This window comes from Puccinia triticina, chromosome 2A (genome assembly GCF_026914185.1).
Source record: "Puccinia triticina chromosome 2A, complete sequence".
In the NCBI taxonomy this organism is placed as follows: Eukaryota; Fungi; Basidiomycota; class Pucciniomycetes; order Pucciniales; family Pucciniaceae; genus Puccinia; species Puccinia triticina.
This window is the reverse complement of record NC_070559.1, coordinates 8,287,967-8,307,231: the sequence shown is the minus strand read 5'-3', so window position 1 is coordinate 8,307,231 and position 19,265 is coordinate 8,287,967. Positions and strand designations below refer to the sequence as shown.

General features: G+C 46.2%; 1 protein-coding gene across 1 annotated transcript in view; it reads right to left on the bottom strand.

The window, feature by feature from the left end:
- Positions 1 to 2,862: 2,862 nt before the first annotated feature.
- The window catches only part of PtA15_2A883 (uncharacterized protein), a gene marked incomplete at both ends in the record, with an annotated part of 54,360 nt that continues 37,957 nt past the window's right edge, over positions 2,863 to 19,265 (bottom strand). The window contains one exon of the mRNA XM_053166949.1: positions 2,863 to 2,949. Within this exon, the coding sequence (XP_053018121.1) occupies positions 2,863 to 2,949 (87 nt within the window). The remainder of the gene's footprint in view (positions 2,950 to 19,265) is intronic.

Here is a 19,265-nt window from a genome sequence, read left to right as displayed (position 1 = left end):
CCATTGGCAGGGGAATAAGCAACAATGACTGGCGGACGTACCAATTACAGAGCATAGGATCAGGAAGAAAAGAGCCTGATTGTCAGATAAAACAAAAACAAAAATAATTCAAGTGTTTGGCACAAGCTGAGTAAGATTCTTGGAAAATACTCATAAAAGAGGGGTCGTGGATCAAGGAATAGAAAAGCAGCAGAAAAGATTTTTTTCAAGCAAAGAATGCAACTTCCATGTGTCCGGTTTAAGAAAAACTCCCCAACGCGTTGAATAAAAAGATGATCAAGAATTGTGTACCAGGATGCACGGCCCCCCACGTGAGTTAAACATAAGCTCGGGGCTCCTTTTCAGGGCAAGGACCGCGAGGAAAGCGTGTCATCAAAACTTGGTGCGCGCGGCAAGTGATCGAGAAAACTCAAAGGACAGTGAGATATACAGGCAGGATCAGTGTAGACTTTTAAGAGCGTTTCATGCACTTGGCCGCGTCTTTGAGGACGTCCTTGCGTAGCCGTCCACGCGGCTTGAGCTTGACTTCTTCCTTGCTCTCCTCACCAAAATCTTATTTGGAGGCGGTTTCACCGTCGTCAGATGGCTCCACTGAGGTTTGCTTAGCCTTTCCCTTTCCTTTGCCGGGTGACAGAGAACAGCTCATTTGCGGGCAAGCAGGTTCACTTTTCTTTGAGTTAATAAATAATGAGCCCTTGGGAGGTGTGTTCTTCATGGGAGTGAATTTTGTTCTGCAAGACGTGAAATGATGAGTGGGATGGCCGAGGTCAGGAAGCCGATCCAAAAAACTTACGGGGAACGTCCAGTTTTGCTCACGCTCGCGCCAGAGCTGCCTGCTTGTGCATTCTGATTACTCATCCCAATCATATTGCCTGAAGTAACCGCGTTAGTATTGGCGAAATCAATTATGGCATTAAGGAGGAATGTTTTACCGGTTCCCCCAGGACCGTCAAGCTAAAATACTTGTTCTTGTGCTCTTTTCTTGGTGATGAAATTGCGTACTTTGTTAAAGAAAGCGCCCTGGTTCTTATTGAATTTTCTCCTGCTTGAGGTCAGCCAAAGATGAATCACAGCAATTTCTTCACCACTGTTGCGTTCAACATTTAATCTCGCTAGAGCTCTTTTGTCCGCTCTGCTTATCTTGATGCCACAGGTGTCAAGTAAATTCCCCATTTCTTTGAGGATAGCTTGCATGCGAAAAAGCGCCAAAGTTCGCCTCTCGCTCTCCTGGGGTTGCCGGCTGGAGTTCATGCCGAGTGAGGGGTACGCGGATGCTGCAACAAAGGGTTTGGGCAACTCAAATGCCTATTCAGCGAGCAGAGTCAAAGCAACCAGTGGCTTGGGGGAGGGCCGGAGTCTAGAAAAGACCAGCAGGGATGAAGCTTTGCGGGCTCTACTGGCGATGAGCTGAAGTTGTGTCAAGACCGGGTTAGAAAGGGTCTGTTGCTGATGCCTAGTGAGTGTTGCAGGGAGCGTGGACAAAGGGTTTGGAAAACTTAACTGTTAATTGAGCAAATGGTTGTCAATGCCGCAGGCACCTTGGGGGGGTGAGGCTGATTTGAGAAGCGAGCAGGAGGTATTGAGCCTTGCGGGCTGCACTGACGGCGAGTCGTCGTTATGTCAACAATAGTGGTGGGCGGGTTGGGCGTTACTCGACAGTGGTTGTGCTCAATAGCCAAGAAAAAAATAAGGGGCTGGTGATGCGCCTCGAGTTTCATGAAAACGGGTCCAAGGGGGCGGCCGAAATACTTGTGATGGGGTTTGGTTCGGTGGACACGGGTGCATGAGGCGCAAGTCGTCGGTAAGTCGATTTGAGTGTGAAAGTGGTGATTTAAAGGACGGACGATGGATAGAGTTGAACAGCAGGGGATCCGGTTTTGTCCTACCCCCTCCCTAGAGCGCGCTAATCATTTGATTAGGCCCCCCTTGAGATTCAATTTGACCAGCCCACTTTTGCTTGTTGCTGTGGCACAAGCTGGAGGGTCAATCCGAGGTGCCCTCCGGGGTATTTGGGGATTATTAAAATCTTTAGGACCACTTTGCAAATAAGCATGGGCAAAAACTTAGATCTTGAAGTCCAGGTTTCTGTGATTTTAATAAACTTGGAAATAAACAAGACTTTTCAAACGCATTGGGAACCCCTGAAGAGTTCACAAAAGGTGTTATGGATCAATTTGAAACCAATCTGAACAAACATCTCAAAGAGCTATCATCAAAAATGACACAGGAAATAACAAACCAGGCTGCATCTTGGGTAAATCAGTCACAGCTAAACCAACTTGATCATGATGCCAAGTCTAAATATCTCACAACAGATTCATTTACAAAACCAAATTCATTCCAATTTGACAAGGCTCTGGAGATATATGATCCTGAATTAAATAAATTCATGAAGAATCCAGCCGACTCAGGTAGCTTAGCAAGAGCTTACATAGACTCTGTACTTGCTAGAAAGCCTTTCAAAAAGGCACCTGTTGCCTCGGAGAGTCAGATCAAAATACAGGAGTATTTGGAAGAACATATTCAGCATATTGAAAATTTGCTTTACCCAGAGTTGTCAGAAATTGGTGAATATTTTGAAAGCATCCTGAAGCCCAAGGGACATATTGCAACCCCAGATAACTCTCCTCAATCTTCTCCCGCAAAAATCATTCAACATCCCAAATATATTGACCCTAGACCTAAGTTTGAGATGTTACTAGAATAAATTGCTCTTCTGCAATTATTTTCCCAGATCATTCAGCCCATAAGATGTTTTTTTTGGTTTTGTTTCTGAGAATTACAGTATCTTTTTCCTTCACATTGCTATGCTATTGCTTGATCATTTTCACTGAAGTTGATTGGTATTTTTTCATGTTCATGTCAGACCAGAATCCTTTTGGTCTGTGGAGAGTCAAGCTTTTGGTCTACTCCTCTCCAGACGGGAGCGGTGGCGGTGGTATTCCTGAGCTTAAACAAGAAGCGAGGGGCACAGTTATGATGTTAGTCAAATGAGGACGGGGCGTACGGCGAAAAAGCTGAGAAGAGACGCTTGAGAAGAACAGGAAACAGAAACCCCCTATAGATGTGGGTAATGTAAAATGTATGGAATTTTGGCCAAAAAACCAACGGACTTACAGTCGTTTAAGTCCCTCTCTTGCCTGAGAGCATCTCCACCCGCCGGGTTGCTATCCCGCGTTTACCAACCCGAACCCAAAAAACACCACCCACCCGGACAAGAAGCGAGGGGCACAGTTATGATGTTAGTCAAATGAGGACGGGGCGTACGGCGAAAAAGCTGAGAAGAGACGCTTGAGAAGAACAGGAAACATAAACTGGAATTGGGGGGACCGGTCGTGCGCCAAGTCGGTCGTACACCGAAAAAAATGGGGAGCGGCGTTGCGCACAAATAAAAATTGGGGATGGGGGGGGGGGGGAGGAAAGTGTGACAAAGGTGGGAAGGGAAGTGGTTGTGAGAGAGACAGCAAAAAAAATGACGGACAAATAAGCGATGGGGCCAAGCTTTGTGTCTGCTCCTCTCCAGACGGTAGCGGTGGCCGTGGTATTGCTGAGCATAAACAAGAAGCAAGGGGCACATTTAAGATGTTAGTCAAATGAGTACGAGGCGTACCGCGAAAAAAGCGGGACAAACATTTGAGAAGAACAGGGAATTGCATAACGGACTAATGGAGCGACGCGCGTTTGGAGGATAGGAAATGAAAGTAAGGACGCTTGAAAGATGCCTGAGACCGACGTAGTTGTGGCCTGTGCGCAATGGTAACAACTGCTTATGGAAACAGTGAGTTGGCGACTTTGGTAGGTTGGGTTTGACTGGTCGAATTGACACCTGGAATAGTGGTGTCACTATTGCAGGCGGAGGGTAATCATGACTGGTGATTGCGTCATTGTGGCTGTTGGAAGCCAGGAATAGGAATGTGGTGCTCGTATGATGAGATAGGTACAATTGCATATGGAAGTTTGGGATGCTTGGAATGTCGAGAATTGAGGTAATGCATTAAAAAAGGTAATGTAAGTCAATCAGGCAAAAGCTTGGGCGGTGAAAGCGTGTGTGTCAATGGCAATGGGCGTGGCTGACCGAAAGGTATAAAGAGGAGGGGGAATGTGTTTGGTTTGGAGTCAAGGATCGTGAGGTGGTATTGATGCCTCTTTGGGCCTAATTATCGTGCACCTCGCGTATACCTTTTTTTAAACTCCACAAATTCTTCGGTTCTGTAACTGGTACAAGTTGTGGGTGCGTCATTATCCCCGGTACAGGGGGAAGCGCTGCCCAAAATTTGTACCTGTCACAGGGCCGGTGAATTTAAGGAGTTTAATTTTTCACTGGCCTGCCTACGTGGCCACGTGGATTCCACGGGTACGCATCTGTAAGTATCCGTGGAATCCTCGGGGCCATCACGAGGTGCCCCCGTGATCCACTTGGTGGAGACCCCGTGAACGTGTGGACCAACAGCCGCTGGTCCGACCTCGCGCGCGGCTACCACGTGGACTCCTCGTGGATTCCACGGGATATCCTTGTGGAAGGACTCCCCGGGTGTACATACGTACCTTTTTGAGCTTTCACCTTTGTTTTCACGCGCCATTCACACAGCTGTCACAGCTGCACACCTGTCTCGCATAGTCTTACACTGTTTTAGTGGGGATTTTCCGACCACAAATTCCCATTCCCATTAATCATTAGAACGACTGTAGTTGGCCCAGAACACTCGCCTCGATTCTCAGAAGTTTTGCTCCACGAACCACTTGCTTCAAAGTAAGTCCCCGATGCTCATCACACTTAATCATATTCATACCCCAGCTCCACTCTGACCTCGATCTACCCCAAAGGAGCGGTATTTGAAGCCCAGCAAAATCTTGCCCATGGAACCAACGACTCCCAAACGGCCTTTTGCCGAAGTTGAACCGTTGAACAGTGATCAGGCATTCAAACGTTTCCGGGACAATCTTTCTCCAGAGGAAGATCTAAATTCGAAGGAAGCTTTTCGATTGTTTTGGAATGAGGCAGGAGGTACGTTGATTCTTTCACATCCATCCATTCCTCCTCGTTAACATTCACACTGATGATTTTTCTTCCTTTCTTTCCCAGCCGAGCTTGTCAAGAAGTATCTTGACCATCTTGATTCTTTTTCTGAAGAATTGCTTCAGGACACTGTCTTGACCAAGGAAAACTTCCGCTTGAGATGGGCAGATTTCCTCGCTGGAGATATGCCGTTGGAAGGGTTCTGTCGCCGGTTGCGGGTTGACAAGCAACGCCTGAAGGACCAAGCTGTCCGACTTGCATTCTTGCGAAATCACCCGGGCTATTCCACCAACGAAGCGATCACCGTCCCGCAAATGAGTGAAGCCCTGAAATGTCGCGGTAACGGAGCAGAGCTTTATTTGAAATCTCTACTGAACAAACCCACCCGCGAGGCCCTAGCATCCGGCATAAGCGTCGAGATCATCAAGAAAGGTTATGACGGTGATTTCTTGAAATCAGACACTATTCTTAAGCCACTGTTGGAAAAACTTCGAAAACAAGCAGCGATGTGGGACGAAAACAGCTATCATTCCCCGTACACCTCCCTGGTTGGCCCAACGACTTGTGGAAAAACTCGATCATTAGGCAAGCTATCCGAGCATGTATGCGTAGTTTATATCTGCCTTCGCAATAAAGATTCCGACGGGCAGCCACCCCGATCAGCGCTGGCTTCTAGCATGACACCAGATACAGTAGCAGATTTGACCAATTACTATGAAAGCTTCCTCATCGCTATCTTCGAGGTGGTGACCGAATTCTTTTCTAAACATAAAGGTACGCCGAACGAAGAGCTCCTGAAGCAATGGTTTGATTACAATTGCCCGAAGAATTTGCAACCGGAAGAGGTAACCGACTTTTCCAAGGCTGTTTCCAAGAAAATCGATCATCACTATGGATCTTTTCAAAAGAACCCAAACAACAAGGCGTCCACACTTCTCAAAAAAGCCGCAGCCGACATGTTCACTCAAACAGAGGGTATCCACCCTTCCTTTAACGTATTGCTTGCAATCGATGAGGCGCGGGCATTACTCTCGTCGCCCAAAAAAATTCCAAATGAATTCTCTTTTTTCCGCAATTTTCGTCGTGCTTTACAACATATACTGTAAGAATTCAGGTGACTAAGAGCATTTATTTCATTAGATCTTATGTACAAAGTTGATGAGAGCTAAGAAGATGGAGAGAGAAAAACATGAGCTCTGGTTTGTACCTAAGAGCAGGATCGCACTTGTGACAGGCAGTGATAGAAAGAAGAGGACAGTAATGTGAATAGAGAAGTAAAGATGTGACACGAAAAGGGTCTTGGAAATGAGATGACAAAAAGGAAAAAAAAAACGGGCGAGAATAATCAGGATACCGGGACGATGGCGTCGATATACTGAAGTGGGTCTGAGAAGGTAGTAGAAGCGCTAGAGGGTGTTTGAAGGTTTTGTTGAGTGAGCGCAGCGGTCGCGATATAGGGGATCTTTCGGATGCAAGGGATGAATAGTGCTGGATAGGAGTCTGATAGTGAAGAAAGAAAACGCGACGACGAAAAGAACAGAGGATCAGGACAACTGGTCCCTTTTATAGCTATGTGAGTAAGTGGGCTTACTCTGATAGAGCGCCTGATTGTCGTCGCTCTGCACTGGCCCACTAGGGGTCCAGGTTGGTTGCGGTATCTAGGCCATGACTGGTTTGGTCGTATTCCTCCTGCATGTGGGCTTCGCCTAGGCGGTAGATGAGGGTATAGTGAATGAATTGGTTAGCGTACAGCTCCTGTATCATCAGTCAAGACTGGTATAGGAGTCAAGCTTACCTGTGTTGTGAGGGTTGGTTTGGACTGGAGCTCGAGCTTGATGACTGTGAGGCTGAACCGGTTGAGACGGAGGAGGCGCGTTGCCTGAGGCGTCAGGCGAAGTTTCACATATACCTCCAAATAAAGGCTTCTTCACCATACTAGCCGATACTACTTCGCAAGTTGCCAACTTTAACCCAGCACCCAAGTACGATCCTAGCGCGAGAGTTGGTCTTGAAAAAGGTGTTCGGCTTTTTGACCCAATATACCAGATTTCCTCGCTCGATGTCCTAGTCCCAACCAATTCACCTACATCCTGGAACGAATTGACGTCGGCCGCTCGACTGGTCAATTATGGAACTCCAGTTTATGGAGCATACTGGCGCGATGCGCAAGCCGAGTCAATTAACCAATCGGAAGTCTTCAGCCACATCATCAGCTTAGCACAATCCAAGCTACTTTGTTCAAATCAGCTGCCCCTACCGCCAAACCTCACCGAATATCAAGCCCTCGCATTGCTAGGTACTACAATCCAGCCAAGGCTCAGCGGCACTTTGCACTTGAACTCCGAGCTAGTTTCATCGCATGCAGCTCATTGTGACTACATCTCACCCGGTCGTGACCTGATTCTCGCTAATTACCCCTCCCAGTTTATCTTGGCATCTGCAGCGAATAGAACTTTGGCAGACAAAGAAATGCTCATTTGCTGCATCAAGAAGCTAACTGCCACTCTGCGCCTCGGACTTGATGCCAGGGGAGTTGCTGGAGAGCTAGCCAGCAGGATCATTCTATCATGTGCGATGCGCAAGGCTATGCGAAATTCGAAGGAAGATCCCGTCGAAATACCTTACGGTTGCTCAGTTCAATTGGCCGACTTTTTGAATGCTTTAACCGGTCGTTCAGAAGACGAGTTAGAGCTTGGTAAAAGCCTCTCCCCCAAACACCGCACAAATCTCTTGAAAAACGGGATGGTTTTTTGGAACCATTTCATCCAAATCTCCTACACGCCGAACTCGAGGCAACTGTTAAACTTCCTTTATCGAGGGCTAGCCGTGCAATGCAAACCATTACAAAAAGGTTTTGATCAACTATTCACAATCTATCTCAAGCGTGACAATACCCTCGACGAGCAGAACATCACGTTCTGCGGTGTTCAAGTCAAGAATACCACAACCAAGCCCAACTTTGCCCAAGACGATCGCAAATGGACTGATGTATCCTCTGATGTTAAAATCCCGATGGCCAACCCATATCTCGTGCTTTTCATGAGCCTGAAGACAAAAGGCGACGTGGCTCCGTTACTGCCGCCAGATGCACGACAAGCCTCCCAAGTTTTTCATGGTTTCAAGGGCTATGCGTGTCTTCCTGAAGGCGTAGCTGAAGCTCTAGAAGAAATGATACAAGTCGAGCCGGATTTGCGGTCGCTTCATCAAGATCAACCTGGAAGGGAATACGCCCACACAGTCAACCCATTGGTTTATACTGGTCCCCAGAGCTGAATCATCACGATCACTCCCATCGGTATGCACATACTTTCCCGCAGCCCCAAATAATCTCGATCGCAACATTGATAATTATCCAATTTTCCTATTTGCTTTTGTTTCCATTCTTATACAACAGTCAAGCCCCACTTCCTACGCATGTTTTGCCTTGTAGCTCCCCATCATCATCCCTCTTGACTGTCCATGAAGCTTTGAATTATGTGTGTTAATTATTGCTGTATTTACATCCTATGAGCAAAGATATTATCAATGTGACAGATCAGGTACATGTCAATCTTGCAAAAAGGAAAACCTGATGGCAAAGGCAAATTGGACAAGACCAAAAAGCCTAGTTGTCTGTCCCTTTGAATTCACCAGAAACTACTGGAAAAAGAAGCAATTCTGTAAAATTATCACTTAGGAACCTCTGCACAACCATCAACCTGCAGAACACTCCTTGGCCCATGCTTTTGAAGGCATGCTTGAGGTTTGGCGCTGGTGTGGTGTGCTGGCTGGGATTTTTCTGACTTAACTAAGCCTCCCGGGACTGGGGGTGCGGAGCACCCCGATGCGAAGCATCTCCCATTCCCAAGAGAGAGTCCTTGATTTGGTTGTCGGACTCGGAATCGACGGACTGAAATGAGACGCTACTCGACGCCAGCGGAGTTGTATCTTCCGGCTCGAAGGAAGGCTCCGCCTGGTTCTCTAATGGCGGGGAAAAATCTGGACTGGGTTGTTCGCAGTTTTGATCCGCCATGGTGCTGAATAAGTTTAATCGGAAGGAAGGGGGTAGTCAAGTCCGGGACTCCTAGGACTCGATAGCTTGTTTACGCTGGGCTCATAACCTGAGAAACCAGAACAGCGGGCTGTGAGCTAGGGAGGTCGTGATGGGAGGCCGACGACGAAGAGGGATGAGAGGGAAATGGACTAAGCACCTATTAAGGTGCGCAGGGAATGACTTGGAAGAATGATGAGTGACATTGCATAGGGAGCAAAAGAGGAGAAAGGAACAGAGAAGAAAAGAAAAGGAAGAAAACCTGAGAAACCAGAACAGCAGGCTGTGAGCTAGGGAGGCTGACAAAGAAGAGGGATGAGAGGGAAATGGACTAAGCACCTATTAAGGTGCGCAGGGAATGACTCGGAAGAATGATGAGTGGAGAAAAAAGGAAAAGGGAAATTGGTACAACACAACTACAGACTAGATACACGCTTCTAAACCTAATGTAGTGATAAACAAGGTTGTACCGGTCCCGCTCCACCTGACTGACTTGCCGCAGTCATCCGCCTAACCTCTTCTCTGGACTGTATCGCAACACAGAGCTGAGGATCAGCTGGTACAATACTGTTCCACGGCGGGAGCGAGCGAGGACGATCCAGCCTATCCAGCCAACGGGCGGGCCGGATTGACGCCTAAATGACCCCAGGTGACGGCAAATTGCCTGATCAGGGCCCTGCAGACGAGGCGCTGCCCCATCTCTGACCGCCAGGACGTGAGGTCGGACCCGACCCCGGCAAAACCACGTCTGCTTCGCTAGACACCGGCAACATGACCAAATATTATCGGTCATGATGCCAGACCTGTTGGGAGCTGCTCAACTTGGTCAGTTTCCCGGGCAGATAGTGGTTGGTCCTGTGCACAAGTCCTTGGGGCAACTTTGAACAGCAGGGCCAGTGACGTCACCTGCTTCTTGACTTTGAGAGTACAAAGGCATGCTCTTGTCCTCCCAAGTCTCAAGTCCCCCCCTCATCCTCTCCATCCTTGCTCCCCCCTCCACCCCTCCTTGCTCCTTCATCCTCCCTTCCTCGCTCCTCCTTCCATCACTCCTCCCTCCTTCCTCCATCCTTCCTTCTTGCTCCTCCCCCCATTGCTCCATTGTTCCTCGCTCCATTGTTCCCCGCTCCATCGTTCCTCGCTTGCTCGCTCCTCCATTGCTTGCTCCTTCGTCGTCTCTTGCTCTTGTTTGGCTCTCTTTTTGTTTGCCTACGGCCCGTTATTGCGGATGATAAGCTCAAAATTTTTGTAATAGTAGTCTATATGTAATGTTTGTAGTTGTCAATCAGCTTGGTGTACATAAATATATTTTTGCTTGTTGAGTTTGCAAAGAAAATCAATCTGCTAAAGTAAAAATAATTGCCGTCCAATAAGACTGCCAATTGGGCTCGCGGCCTGCCTGGGTCTGAGCGCCAGTAGTCTGCCACCTATGACCAACCCTGGGGGTCGGTGTTTAAGGTTATGGCATGTGAGGGGCTTGTCCTAATGCCACCCATTCCGTCGTCCTCAAGACAGCCCTGGTTGTGTGGACAATCTGCTGGCTGTCATTGACACTGCTATTACACTGGTGTAAGACTCAAAAGCGGTTGTGAAACCCTTTTGCTGAATGGAGAAGGGGATGATGGAGGTGCAAAACTCTGCCCTTCTATACTATCAGATAACAAGACCCACCAAGCTAAGCTTGGCAAGTTTTAATCAAGTGATAGGTCTGGTCTAGTTCCAGATGAAGTTGTTCGATGACAGGTATGTGAGAGTTGAGAGTGAGTTCAGTGGTTATTTGCAAATATAAGGGTTGTAGTGATGTGTGGTGGTGATGGTAAGTGTGAAGGGTGGTATGTAAATAACTGGGGAATACTGAGCTGAGGAAAAAACAACTGGGGGAGAGAGCTCCTTATATAGACAAATGTGAGGGATTTTAGCTACAAGGGGGACCCTGGATGAGGGATTTTAGCTGGTGGGCTGTGTACAAGTGGTGTCAGAAGATACTAAATACAGGCAAAAAGTGGGGTGAGAAATGAAAGATGATGTCATACTAATGCAAGGAGTGCATAAACAAAGCAGGGAAATGTCAAATACAGGGGTACTTCATGCAAGGGGTGCATGAGTGATGTCAGACTAATGCAAGCAGTGCAGAAATGGGGTCAGAAGACTGCATGCAGCTGCAAGGGGTGCATAAATGAAGCAACACCGCAAGAGCTACGCTACGCTCAGAAAAGCGGCGTTTTAGCGCAGCGAAGCGGGTGGCCGCTTTTTTAATTTACAAAAAGCGATAGCAATAGCGCAAAATCACTATTGATAGCGCTAGCGCAGCGGAAATTTCGCTACGCCAGATGTGATCAGCGCGAAGCGCAGCGACTTTTTTCGCTTTTGCTACAGTTTAGCGGAGCGTCAGCGTAAAAGCGGCTTGAGGCCGCTTCTATGCGCTACCAGCGGAAAAGGAGCGCCCGCAGCGTAGTGGTTAGGCGCAGCGTAGTGGCTTATCTGCAGATAGCGCAGCGGTTCTGCGCTTCGCCACCCACAGGCTCACCAGGTGAAGCGTGATTACTTAGGACATGCTCAGCATTCACCAGCAAGCGTAAATTTTGCATCTGATCAATTCCTGTTGTGTACCTGGTCCCCATACATACCGATCCCCCAGAATTTAGAGCTCCTCATCTCTCCTTGCATTGATATGTCTTGAGAAATTACTCCAGAAAATTTACCGAAAGCACCAATCACGGGTGATACTACCCCTTCCAATGCTCCACCTGCTGCCCAACCAACAATAAGACAATCTGCGCGCAAGAAAACCCAAGTTTCGACCCCTGGCTTTGTTCTGACGCAATCAGACTCCCGGAGAGCCCTTAACCCGCAGTCATCCTCATCGCATGCAGCCAATAAGTCCAAACGTCCTGCAATCGGAGAAAATGGGAATACTCCAAGTTCAGGTCAGACTAGCACTACCCCGGTGAGTTGTGATGTGTTCTATTAGCTAAATATGTAGTTCTTGGTTCCACGGCCGAAGAAATAAGTATTTGAATTCATTTATATTGAGTTGGCCTTTGGCCATTGGTCTGGGTGTTTATTTTTGTCAGAAACTTGTTTCTTCCCAAGAAACCAACAATCCATCTGGTCCTGAGGAAATCTACGATATGACGCAAGATTCTGATGAAGAAAACAAGAAGGCCGCCGCCCGCACGTTGAAATCAAAGGCCGATAAGAAGGTAGCACCTCACAAGGACGGAACTGATAGTATCCTGTTATTTTTCGACCAGATTGAATCCACTTTATCTTATAGTTGTCTCTGGTGCCCGAAACTTGTCAAAGCCTCAACCTCCTCCTACTACAACCTCAAGATACATCGCGACGGATCAAACATTAAAGGAACGATTCGAGCAGCATGTCCAGGTAGGCCGAAAGCTATTAGTGCTGGTGCAAAATTGCCCCTCACGGCTGCTCAGCAAGCTCAAGCCAATGCTCAAGAGAACTCTGAGTTGGATAAAAAACCCGGCAATACTGTCGCCTCATATGTGACCAAAGGGCGCTTCGACAACACCACCTTCAACAAGCTCTTGGTATTTTGGCTTGTACGACACTCGCTACCTTGGGCTCGCTTTGAAGACGCAATCCTTCGGATCACGTTTGATTACGTGGAGATGCGCACCAAGATATACTCACGTACTTGGGCAGCAACTACCGCGCAAAATCTCTATCTAGCTCTTCGGTGTAGTGTATTGGATGATATCAAGGTAAAGTTCTTTCCTTTGTGTGTATGTTAAAATTCACAAAATTAGTTCCGGAGTTTGAAATGTCTGATGTGTTTGATTAGGCTTCTGAATCTAAAATCAGTTTAGTTTCCGACGTTTGGACGACTAAAGGTGGGCACAAGGCCTTTCTTGGCATATCGGTGTGTTACATCACAAAGAACTGGGAATATCGATGCCAGCACCTATTGATGAAGTACATATCCTGGCATCACAAGGGAAAGTATCTTGCTCTCCCTTTTGCTCGAGTTCTGATCAAGAGTGGTCTTCACGATGAGATAAGTATTTTTTTGTTTCAATATGAACCGGTCAATGAATCAGTGATCTTACTTTTTGCCTGGCTTGTCCTTTTGACTCTTAATTACATCCTAGCCAAAACAACCGACTCGGGATCGAACAACTTCACCATGACTAAAGAGCTATCCAAAATCATCCGCAATCACGATGGGACGTTCTGGGATCAAGAAGTCAACCATCAACGTTGTTTCTGTCATGTACTATCGCTGATCCTAGGAGCCGGCCTAGCCGCAATCAATCTATCAAATGCCGAGGGACCAGCCCCAAAAAAACCCGAATCTTTTCCAACACTTGCAACAATCACCGAGGAAGGTGAGATGATTGAAGACGGACTCGAGCAGTCTGAAGACAAGGAAGAGGTCGATCCGGATGATGTCTCCGATTCCGATTCAGATGGTAAACCCGAAGACAATGTCATTGCTCAAGGGGTGCCTAGCAAGAAGAAAGCTAAAGGGAAGTACAGTGATAGTGGGATCGGCTTTACATTAAAGAAGGTCAGCAATTTCTAGGTCTTTTTTGGCACATTATTCTGACTTTCTTGAGTGCTCTCCTCGTACAACAGATTGATTACGTATGCCGTCGCATCTGCAGCTCTCCGGCAAAGCAGGCCGAGTTTAAAGTCTGGGCTGAGAAGCTGGGGTATGAGGGCCCCGGAATCATAGGGGGATACGGAATACGATGGAATATTGCATATGACAGTCGGAATCGAGCATATAATGCACAAAAGGTGAGTAAAAGGTTTGAAATCGACTATCATTGACACTAATGGTAGTCTCGGTGATTTATTTTGTTCTTGTTCACAGGTCGTTAATCAACTTCTTGTCAACGAAACAAAAAACGGAAAGGGTAACCATTTCAGTGGCTATGAGTTCACATCGAAAGAATGGGACAACATCAAAGTCCTCAATAGGGTTCTGAAGGTACGGTACTGATATCAGGTCGTCCTTTTTGCTGATATCAGGACGTTGTTTTTGATTCGTCGGCTGATCTGACAACTCTGTCTTGCTCTTGAGTCTTAGGGGTTCCTCGATTTAACAAAGCGAATGGAGGGCGAAGGCCCATCTTGCTCAATGGTGCTATATGAATATAGCCGACTGATTGACAACCTCTCTCAAATGAAACAGGAAAACAGTGGAACTGTCTTAGAGGCGATGTTTGATCCAATGATCAAAAAGGCAACCAAGTATCAAGATCTTGCGCTCAAATGCGAACCGATCCTCATGGCGACGATGTTGCATCCAGCGTGGAGGCTCCTCCTGTTTTCAAACAAATTCTCAATGCATCACCGTGAAGCACAATCTCTCCTTCTTGAAAAATTCAAGGACCGTCAGGCTGCCCTCAAACCATCGACTCCACCTCCATCTGAAGAGAAGTCGCAGACAACTACAGATCCTGAAGAACTTGACTCTGAGTACAACTTCTTTCCAACACAAGCTGGGCTGGACGACAGCGAAGACGAGTTGAATTGTTATCATGCAACCCACTTTTCGTTAGGTATAAAAGGCAATGTCCTCCTGTGGTGGAAGGTAAGTCTTGCTGCATGATTGCTTGTTCCCTGTATCGCACAGCACTGACCACTTCATCCCTTTCCACATCTGGGATTCAGACTCAATCAGCATCGTTCCCTGTCCTGTCTTCCCTGGCCCGAGACTACTTGTCATGTGCAAGCAGCTCGGCATGTGTCGAGAGAACATTCTCTGCAGCTTCCGATATTTGTACCACAGTTCGTAGTTCCCTTGCACCTCAAACGATTGAAAGATGCATCAGTAGTCATCTTTGGCTTCGCAGTGGAGTCAGAGCTAAAGGAAAATTCGATGATTGTCATGCGATTCTTGATGCAGCCAAAAAATCTCCGAAGTTCAGCAGCGAGATTTAACGAATTCTGAATCTCACCACTTCCTGTTCCTTTATTATCCTATCCAATTGAATACATTATATCACTATTCTCGCGACTAACTTGATACACAACCGATAGCTCAGATAAAAAAATGAATACATATTTACTACACATACTAGATACACAAGTAGTTGAATGGACCGATACAAAAATGAAATACATACTAGATGATACACAATCTCAATCTTGAATAAGTCTACATGCCGACATACCAAGGATTCAAATCATGACTTTTTGCCGCCGGAAGAGCAAACAATCCCCTCGCTATAATAGTGGTTTTCATTCGCTTTTTTAGCGGAATAAACTCGCTACAATAGCGATTTTACCGCTATTAAAGCGTCAAGCGTAGCGGCACGCCGCTTTTTTACGCTAAGAATAGTGCGCTAAAATTTAGAAAAAAATATCATCAGATCAATTAGTGGAAAGCGAAGCGCTAAGACCGCTTCGAAAAGCTTAGCGAAGTGGCAGGTAATTCGCTACGCATCCGCTGCGCTGTCCGCTTTAGTCAGCGTAGCTCTTGCGGTGTTGAATGAAGCGGGGGCATGTCAAATACAGAAGAAATGGGGTTGGTCTCCTGCAAATGCAGTGGAGATAAGAGGGATAGAAAAGAGTATGTGTTTGGCTGGGGCTGAGTATGTGTATACCTGGGAAAGATGACTTGAGGGTTGTGACAGGTTGATGACTGGGGCTGGCCGTGTCCATGAGGGTCCAAGAGGGTGTAACTTCCAATCCAGCGGGGTTCCAGTGACGCTTCCAGTGGTGAATAGGGGTAAAATCGGCCGTAGAATCCATTTCTGAGGTCCATTTAGTGGTATCTTGAGGCCTAGGGTGAGTAAATATATGTATGAGGAAAAACTTTTGATTTTTCACTTTTCCGTCTACCACACCGGCCATCCGACCGGTGTGCCTGCCGGCTCTTTGGCAGAGATTGTGCGCCCCGCCATCATGTTGTCAACCACTGGTGGGTCAAACAGAGTCCTGAGTACAGGAAATCTCTGTCCTCCTGACGGCAAAACGCGCCCGCCGTGTCCAAAGATTATCACCAGCTGGGCCAAGAATTTTCAAAAGCTGAGCGCATCAGCTGAGCCAAGGATTTTCCAAAGCTGAGAATCACGTGTTTTAAGACTATTCAAAATATGAGAATCACCTGAGCCAAGGCTGTTCCACAGCTGAGCCAAGCCAAGGCTGGTCCACAGCTGAGCATTTTCTGAGACTAGGCTGGTCCACAGCTGAGCATTGTATGAGCCTAGGCTGGTCCACAGTTGAGCATCAGCTGAGCCAAGGCACTGCCAGCATATTTGGCTGTGTTTAAGTCATCCCAGTTTAACTGTGTCAGCCTTAGAGATACATCAAGTATCCAAAAGACTGCAATAACTTAGTAAATAATAATTATTATTAAATTATTATTGCAGAATCAGATTCCTCATCATAAATTAAGGGGGGTCACCCACTCAAAGTACCCCCTTATTCCTATTCCTTCATGTACTAATTGTATAAATAAGAATTGGCCCCAGAAAGCGCCCAAAAATAGTATTACATACAAAGAATTAGTAAAACAATTAAAGTACATAAAAATAAACTGTTTTACAGTAATGAGTAATATTACTCGTGTAAAAATACCCCGTGAAAGTATTATGTAGACTTCTACTGAAGCTCTTTCACATGACAATTGGTTATACATATGTCATGTGACAGAGTCAGGGAAATTAGTCTATTACAATACAAATAAATTGCCCACAGCCAAGCCCTTTTCACGGCTACACCCCTGGATACTCCCATAGGGAGAAAAGGACTTAGTGTTTACGCCCACTGAAGTCCCCTCTATAAATAGAGGCCTATTTGGCCCTCAGGAAAAGATCCCCCAGACCATTCACCACCCATAAACCGTAAGTTTGCCATGAATATTCTCCCCTGCTACTACAGTAGCCCCTTTTCCTTATAAACCATCCCCAGCATGTAAAATCACTGGATTAAACCCTTTAAATCATCAAAAATCCTTTATTAGCATATTTAAAGCTTTATCCATATAAGTAGTTGCTGTAAGACCACCGCCTCTGTCAAGCAGCCAATCAGTTTAAGCGCTTACCACCTACTTTTCCGCCAAATTAATTCCCTGTAATTAATAATTACATAATTAATTCCTCCTCTGTTAAAGAGTGTTAAAACCCTTGTAGTGGCTATATTTACCACGTAACAAGTTTGGTAATTTACATTACCAGTGTTTAAATCAGCACAGTTATAGTGCTAGGGCCCAAAAACCCTTATTTTGACGGATTTTTGCCCTAAGTTTCATAAACAGAGCTGTCAAACTGGAATGCACTCAACCAATTTAAAGTTGTTTGATCTCCACCAATTAAGTATAAGCACAAGGGGGGTACGTTGGATTTATATTTCATCAGTTGAGATCACCCAAGTTTAAATCTTGTGTTTATATTTAACTAGAGGCCAAGGCGGCTTCGCCGCTGCACACCCAAGTTTCAGCCCTGCACCCCCTTCCCAATCCTATTCAGCTAGTGTGAGGCATTCAGCTTCTGCTGAAGCCAGTATGTAGCTGCTAATCAGAACAGATCAGGTATTTGATTGAACAGCAGAAAGGACCTCCTGTAGTATAGATGCTACACCAAGCAGTAAGGGATATGGCATGAAAAAACCATCCTTTCATTTCAAGGAAGGCAAGCAAAGCTCATCTCTGAGGTTTGAAGCCAGTGCCACAAAGAAGGAAAAGTTTCACAATATTGGAGTGAAGATTGCATAGTGAGAGCAGGAAGGGGGATAAAAATTTAAAATAGATGATAGTCCAACCAGGATGGTAAAAAAAACTCTTGAATTTCTCTGTGCTTGATCACACACACTATTAGGGGCTACTGTGTACAACCCAATTCAACACTTGGATATGAATACAACCAGGAAGTGTTTTTGTTGAGAGAAACCTTGTAGTCTTTGAGTTTCTGATAATAAATGGTGGCAATTAGGAGCACCACACAGTTACTCAATGATGGTCCTTCAGGGGGTTTGTGCAGCAGAATCCATCACTGCAATTCATGGCACAAGGAAAGAGTTGTATTTTTCAAACTGAAGAGATTTCCCTACTCCAGGCAACTTGATAAAAAACTGGTAGTTTAATGCTGACCAGAAGAGGTTCCCTACAGGGTCATCTGACTCTCACCCATCCAATTACCAGAGGGCCTTAATTAAGTTGAGTAAAACCTGCTTGTGAATCAACCTTGAATCAAGGGAGACATGGTGGATGTTTTTGCCAGTGTATAACTCTTTGGTCTATGCAACATATTCTTTTGTAAATCAATCACAGCTGAATGAATCCACAGCTCTCATACCTGCATTGTGCTGCTCACGTGATATTTTGCTGTTTTGACAAAAGGAATCCTGATAAGTGCATCCAGCAAAGCCTCAGGCAAGGTAGCTTGGTTAAGTTTGAACATCAATCATCAGGAATTAGAAGGGATCCATCCATCTACATATTCACAGTTCCCTTGCCACACACTCAGTGTACAATCAACACACTGATAATCACATTGTCCCATCAAAAATTCATTGATCCAGAAGATAAAATATGGGGAGTGAGGAAAAGAACTGAACAAGACAAAATATAAACACTACCATTACATAAATAAATACTTACATTGATTGGTGTCAAGTACACAGAGAGGAAGAAGATTACAACAAGCCAAATCTGGGTGTTTGGAAAGTGAATTCAAGGGAAGGGGGGGAAGTGCTCAGGTGGAGAACAACTTGTGTTCATATTTCACCAACTTTTGGAGGGCAAATGTGACACAGAGGTTATATCGGGGGGGAAAGCAGGGCAAAATTGGCGGCGGTCTATTTTTGGGGGAGGGAGGCGGGGCGGCTGCGGGTTTGATTGGCGCTGGGTCTGCGGGCATAATTGGCTGCTCAGAGGAGGCGCCAAGCAAGACCCGCAAGCTCGCATATGAGTGGATTGGATCCATTGGTGCTGGATGTAAAGAATTCCGACGCTGAGAAGAGAGGGCTGAGCTCCTGCCACTCAACCTGTGCAGAGCTTCCTTCAAACTTTTTGGTGAGCGGTACCCACTTAGTCCTGGTTGTAACAGCACCAGTGTCCGGCAGCGTGCGGCGCGGCATCAAGATAATCATGTTCTGGATTGTCTTGATGTCCCTTGCTGGGGATAGACACCCTCAGATGAAGAGCACCAACTTCTAATTATCTGCTATTTGTCATAAAATCAAATTAGATGACAAGCGGCGGAGGTGTAACGGGGACAAAGACACCAGGCTGAATATAATCTG